The sequence below is a fragment of the Sinocyclocheilus anshuiensis genome, unplaced genomic scaffold, assembly GCF_001515605.1.
Source record: "Sinocyclocheilus anshuiensis isolate Anshui unplaced genomic scaffold, SAMN03320099.WGS_v1.1 scaffold523, whole genome shotgun sequence".
NCBI classification, from domain to species: domain Eukaryota; kingdom Metazoa; phylum Chordata; class Actinopteri; order Cypriniformes; family Cyprinidae; genus Sinocyclocheilus; species Sinocyclocheilus anshuiensis.
The window spans coordinates 204905-212314 of NW_015552561.1; the positions used below are offsets into that span (position 1 = coordinate 204905).

General features: G+C 35.9%; 1 protein-coding gene across 1 annotated transcript; it reads left to right on the forward strand.

The window, feature by feature from the left end:
• Positions 1-1486: 1486 nt before the first annotated feature.
• Positions 1487-5640, forward strand: LOC107664709 (gap junction Cx32.2 protein-like). Its single transcript, XM_016455356.1, has 2 exons — positions 1487-1572; positions 4243-5640. Exon 2 carries the CDS (start codon positions 4246-4248, stop codon positions 5284-5286), a length of 1041 nt encoding a protein of 346 aa, XP_016310842.1. The 5' UTR covers positions 1487-1572; positions 4243-4245; the 3' UTR covers positions 5287-5640.
• Positions 5641-7410: the final 1770 nt, after the last annotated feature.

Sequence of the window (7410 nt, forward strand, 5' to 3'; positions counted from 1 at the left end):
CCTCTAGGTTTCTTGCCATGCTGCGGACGCAAGCTTCAGACGAAGAAGTGAATGATGTGTGCTCCCGGCGCCTATTTATACTATAGTCGCACTGGTAGTGACGTCATGGCTGTTGCCGGCCAACGAGTTGGTGTTTTTTCAATGTATGCTTCAGACACGGGTCACGACGAGGCGTTCCCCATAGCGACCCCTAGAGGACGCAGTGTCTCGTTCCCTACTCAGGGAACCATGGTTACATAAGTAACCTGAGACGTTTTTATGGTGCAGCACTTATTGGAATGGTTCACTGGAAAACTGTTTCTGCTTTCTGTGATGCTGAGTACAAGGAAAAGACGACCATGGGGATAAACACTGAGGTCATTAGTTGATATAAAAAAATGGAAGGACTCAAGAATAAGAAATAATGTGCTAATATTTCAGAGGGTTATCTAGGAATTAGTTCATCAGGTTTTAGGAGCATATTTCTCTGCTACGACCTGTGCTAACTGTAGCATACTGAAATGTTTTCAAAATGCAGTAAACAAAGGAAGAGGATGAAAAGCATTACAAGAATGAATATTTCATATTTACATGAATTATTAATATTATTCCTCCAAAAATTTCATAAGCGAGCGCACAACAAGCTCTTTGCTTTAAATTAAATAATCACTTTAAACAGATTGTTTTCCCCCCGGAGCTATAAACTTAAGGTTTAGCGGAGACCAAAAAAAAAAAAACTAAAATCCATGGGGGCATGAAAGTTACCTAAATCAAAGGATAAACTTCTCTTATACCCAAATGCACTGAGGTATTAGGAAGGGTGAAACGTGGATCCAGCTTACTGCCTCATATCAACATGTCAACCATCTGAAATAATTTGGCCATCAATTTATTCTGCCTTTTTTAGGCAGCATTTCATTTTATGTCTTTAACCTGCGCAGGGAAGAAAAAAGATCAATTCATGCTGAAATTAATGAAATTACAATAATTAGTCATTTTAGCATGTGCACTCCTCTATGCATCCATCTGCCTCTACATTGCTAGTCTATAGGGCCTCCCTGTGGTGAAGACAGAGAATATACATCAGATCTGTTTCTCCATACATTTTTTTTTTGTCAATCTCCTAAAAATTTACTTAAGGTTAATGAAGTATATAGAATTACACATCAATCATATAATGCATATATAATTATTTTTAACCATGATTAGGGTTTTGCCAAAAAATATTATTTAGGTGCAAATTAAAAAACCATCTTATGTCTTTTCATAAGGTAAACTCTGAAATACAAGAAATACACGTAACTGAAGTTCAAAATAGGTCAGACTGCAATATGCATGTTCAAACACTGTAATTCTCCATGACGAAATTGGCCTTTGAAAGGCTCAGCACAGAAAATCTATTTTTGAATCCATCCATTCCCTTTCCTGCACTGAGTTCCTGTGGGAGGGCCGCTATAAAGCATGGGAAAGTTTCTTTTCCCTCACTTTTTCTGATTAAACGGCTGGGCTTCGACCACAAGGGCTTATAAAACTCTCAGCGGTAGAATCTCCTCACACAGATAACAGACGATAAACATAAAACAGGGTTGACAGGTAAGAGTGTTCATATATGATAAACTAGTTCAGTCAACAGTGAAGCTACGAAATATTTAATTGTGCTACCATGATAAAATAAATTTACTCAACAACCAAATTAGGTTATTTAATCTTTGACATATATCATTGTGAATTCAAAAAATGTAAAGTTTGAAATGTTCTTTATTTGAATATACGTGAACTTCTGAACTGCTGTATATAATATTTGTTATTGACTTTTTATTGAATATGATTGAAAACACTACCACTTTTTGTTATGGTTTTAGTTCTGATTGTAAAAGTGTGTATGTGTGTGTATATACTGTGTGTGTGTGTGTGTGTGTGTGTGTGTGTGTGTGTGTGTGTGTGTGTGTGTGTATATATATATATATAATATATATAGGATTCAGTTCAATCAGTATTCATAATCAGTTAAACACTTAAAACTCTTAAATGATAATCTATTTTCAAACATTTAATCATTAATCATTTAGTTAGCAATTTTGAATATAGTTTTAGATCAACAATACATGGATTTTTCTCAGGCATGTGTATATATATATATATCTGTAAAATAAGATACTCAACAAAAACACATATGCCAAAATGTACATAATATATATAGTTTGCATGTGTTTTTGTTTAATATTGCATTTCATACATCAGGTTTTTATGGCTCATATGTGCAATTCATTGCAATTCAGTGATTACTGAGAAATACACAAATAAACCTATAGACAAAAAAATTACATTTTAAACATAAAAAAAATGATAGATGCATAATCAAGAAAACCCAAGCTGGTAAACGTTCATCTTGAATTATTATTAACAATATAAAATATAAACAATTTATATATATATATATATATATATTCTTACTGTAGACTATATATGTTCACAATATTCAAGAAACAATTAAAAAAGAAAAGAAACTGAACCGTGAAATTTTCTTAAAAAAATAGTGACATTTCTGAAAACTGTTTAGTGCTGCATGATAAAGATGAATACTAAATGTCTGTGAACTAAAGTTCCTAAATTCATATTTCATTATTATACAAGACATAACTACTTCAGACAGTTCCTCTGGCTACATCTATTTAAGATAACCCCTTTAGCCATGACACAAAAGTATTTCTTAGAACAATTTTAGAAGGTTAGAACAGATCCGACTGGTGTTCATGTAAGCAAACATACACAAACCAAGCCTCCAGCCAAAAGAAATTAGAAAATAAATAAAAAAACACAAGGAAAGTTTGCTATTTAGCAGCGTTGATGGGATGTTTACACAAATGTGAATCGTTTTAAGAGGGAATGCTGTGGCCATGCATCCCATGGGCTTTCTGTGAAAAGAGATGGGCTTTCTCGCTAGAAGCACACGCTTGATTACGCATTATTAAACTCTCTGTCCATGATGACTAACTCTCATTGCGCAGGGGCCAGGGTCGGTCATCCATGCTCTTTTCTCTCTAGTACTGTTAAAAGGGTCATTTAGCTTGATAACTGGTATTATCAATACCGATATGTATTTTAATGTAAATGCAGATATCTAATAATTTAATTATCTAATTAAATATTATTACATTATTTACTGTGGTTTTTATTTATACATTACAAATAAAACACTAAAAACTAAAACCAGATAGGTGCACTACAAGTCAGTAGGCATCACAACATTATAATGAACAATGGATATTCATTTTGAGATTACATTTTAAAGCTATTACATTTTTATTAGTGTTTTTAGGTGATGACAAATGTAATCAGAATAGAGTAAATAAGCCTGCACAAATAATTATGCAATGTTTGACTGATACCAATATATAAAAAGAAATGAAGACACTAATATTTGGCAAATAACTAAATAATATATTGTGCATCCCAATATAGTATAATTCAAAAGATTTTTTTTTTTAATCTAATTCTGCAAGAACAAATTAATTTGATCATACCTGACAGTAAGACATTTTAATGTTACAAAATATTGTATTTCTAATAAATACAATAAATTGTATTTCTAATAAAAAATATTTTGTAAACAAACAAACTACAGTTTTCACAAAACTATTAAGCAGCACAACTGTTTTCAACACTGTAATAATAAGAAATGTTTCTTGAGCAGCAAATCAGCATATTAGAATGATTTCTGAAGGATCATGTGACACTGAAGACTGGAATATCCAGCTTTGCCATCACAGGAATAAACTGCATTTTGAAAAGGGACTTTTTTTCAAAACATAAAACATTTTACCAAGCCCAAATGCATATGTATCTAATGATTGATTACAGACTGACTTAAAATGCAATTAGGTTATACTAAATAATTAATGAGCAAATTTCAAGATAAGCCACACTTGACCACAGCTTTTGGAATCACTTCAGTACATTTTACAGCATTTTATTCATATAATAGTCTCACCCCAACAAACGTACAAATTGCCCATGCAAAATTATAAATGACTAAACAGAAAAAGTATGTTGCCAGATGCAACCTGCTTCAGTAATTGCAGGAGAAATGAAAAACAGAATCAGTCTGTTCCCTATTAAATCCGGACAACCTGAATGATCAGAGGCATTATTCTTTGAGGTGGTCTTAAGAGTGACTCGTGCTGTCTACCAGGATAATTTAGAGGAGAATCAGTGTTTCTATATATGGTTAACATTCTCAAGCCTGTATTTCTGCCTGTGTAGAGGATGTCTAGAGCTGACTGGGGTTTTCTGGAGCATCTGCTAGAGGAAGGTCAGGAGTACTCGACTGGTGTGGGGCGCGTGTGGCTAACCGTGCTCTTCCTCTTCCGCATGCTTGTGCTTGGCACGGCGGTCGAATCTGCATGGGACGACGAACAGTCTGACTTCGTCTGCAACACCAAACAGCCTGGCTGTGAGTCCGTCTGCTATGACAAGGCCTTTCCCATCTCCCACTTCCGTTTCTTTGTTCTGCAGGTCATCTTCGTCTCAACACCAACCATTTTCTACTTTGGCTATGTGGCCCTGAGGACTAGAACTGAAAAGAGTCTGGAGGAGAAGCCGGAGGAGGAGGGCAGAAGACAGAGAAAAACCAACGAGTTTAAATTGGAGGTAATAAAGGAGGAAGATGAAGAGAGTGAGGAGAAGGAAAAAGAGAAGAACCACACAGCTCCAGGACCTCCAAAGCTCAAAGGGAAACTGCTGTGCGCTTATGCGACTAGCATAGTGCTAAAGGTTCTCATTGAGATTGGCTTCATTGTGGGTCTATGGATCCTTTATGGGTTTGTAATCGAGGCAAAGTATGAGTGCGAGAGGTTTCCCTGTCCTCACACGGTGGACTGTTTTGTCTCACGACCCACAGAAAAAACAATCTTCACCATATACACGCAGGTCATTGCTGCGGTCTCTGTTCTCCTCAACATTGTGGAGCTTCTCCATCTGCTTCAGCTAGCAGTAACACATCGACTAGAGAAGAGATATCAAAGCGAGGAGGAGATTGATAAACTTATTAGGGTGACTTCTTCTAGAACAGCACCAGCTAAAGCTCAAATACCATCGTTTGAGGAAAGAAACCATCTCTTTCTTCCTGTAGCACATGATGGCTACCCTGCATCAGGGTTGGAATGGGATAAAAGAGATCCTCCTTTAGCAGAGGACACGCTTCCTAGCTATTCAAACTGCATGAGCAATGTGAAACCTGCTATAAACAAAAACAATCTTCATAAAAAACACCACAAGACTGAAGACAAACCGAGACATTATGTGTGAGGACCACTAAATGAGAACCAAGGACTTCATTTTGGGGAACTACATGTGTAAATGACTGTTAGTGGTTTACTGTACATTCGAGAGCCATTTCCTTTGTTTAGATAGGCAGGGAAATGGGCTGTGCCTTGGGATTGGCAACTGTCTTTTGTGATCTGTGGCCAGATACGGGAGCCTCTCAAGTAGTGATTAGTTTTGAGAAGCTCAAGGTCAGGAAATACTCAAACCATTAAGCCTAAGAGAAACAAGCACAATGTCTAGAAATGTCTAGTACTGAACTTAATGATTGAAATGGTACAGCTAAGGTAGTTCATAATGTACAGTATTTGAGACCAGAATCAAAGTTAAACCATACCAACCAACTGTATATACAATATGAAAGAGTATTTATGAATTATTTTATATTTGATTTAATATTTATTTTCATTAAAATATTTCTGGTATTTCTTCTATTTTTGGACTTCTGAAATGATTAGGTCTTTGTTAGATAGGTCGATATATACAGTATTCTGCAGTATAGTCGTTATTACCGTTCAAACTAAAAACAGTTACACCGCTCTTACATTAAAAATAAGGTGGACAGACAAAACCGCAATACAACAAGTAATTCAAAATGCTTTAAACTTTGTTTGTTTTTTGTTTATTTTCATATTATCCTTAATTATTAAGATTATCAGTCAATTATAGTAATTGTTAAACAGAAGTATAACAAAATAACTGCATTTTACAACTGAAGCAGCTGCCATTTCAGAGCTGAGTGTTTGTATGACGTTGCAGCATTTAGGTGGCACAAGTCGGCACTCTTAGAAAATTGCATCTTTACAAATTGTAATTACAAGTACTACAAGGATGTGAACAATGTAACTTGTAATTCAAACATGCCGTGAATGAACCTATATAGCCAATTGGTCACGTTTATTGGAAAAACGTGCATCTATATTTTCGCAAAACTCCAAATACGTAACTATGCGTGTACGTACAACAACCAACGCAACCCAAGAATAAATTGTTGCCAGATTCACGTTCATCTTTTTTGGATAAAGCTAAACGTGGTTTTAGCTACACTCACAGGACATATCACATTCGAAATATTATTTCGCAGAAATTTTGACACAGGCATGTTTAGGTTTTCCCAATGAGCCTGGGTTATATAAAACTGCATTATACAAACTGTGTAACTACTAAAGCGATATACAAAGTGAGCAGTTGTTCCCTAGTAAACACTTCATAAATACACTTAAAACATATTAAAATGCTAAATATTTATATGAACAAATAGGGACAACAATTCATTGCCTCACACTGGTGTTATTTGCTGGTTGTTTTAAAATATTTCAACATTTTTCAGAGTAGATAGCCTTCCGATATCATCAAGGCCGTTACTTTCCTGTCTGGGCATGAGTACAGCACATTCCACAGCAGTCATTTTTAGCAATTTTGAGCCGTCCCAACAATGATAAGCACTTATCTGTAGCAGGAAAAAATGGAATGATGGGTAATTTACAAGGTGGGACAGTTTCTTACGGAAAGGGTCAAATCAAAACAATACAATGAGAATAAGAAAAAATAAACAGTGCTTTTTCCCCTCAAAAGGTATGTTTTGCTGGCTAATGGAAATTGTGTTTTATTAGAGGGCATTATCTGCACAGTTGGGCTCCAGTCTATGAAAGATTAATGAATCTTGTGCTTGTGGGGTTGCCAACCATAACCTGTAGTGTTTGCCCAATGCATAGTTCTCTCTATCGCAGCTGGCCTGCACGAAAGGTTAGCCTGTCATCTCTTGCCAATACAAGGCTTTAGAGGTGCTACACAAGATGTGTGGGTCAGCAAACAGCTGGTGAGGACTGACCTCTTTAGTTCCCCTCAGCTCAGATTGGTAGACTGTCAAACTCTCTCCATCTGATAGAGCCGTTTAGTTTGGAAAAAAGCCCTTGCAGTGTTTCCTTTTGTTTTTCTTCAGCCTACCACCTACAAAAGCTGAATCGTGCCAGCTGTGCTTTAATATGCCCACACATGCATCAAATAGACCAGCAAAGTTGATTTAACCAGGCAAACAGATGTACAGTGGGTACGGAAAGTATTCAGACCCCCTTAAATTTTTCACTCTTTGTTATATTGCAGCCATTT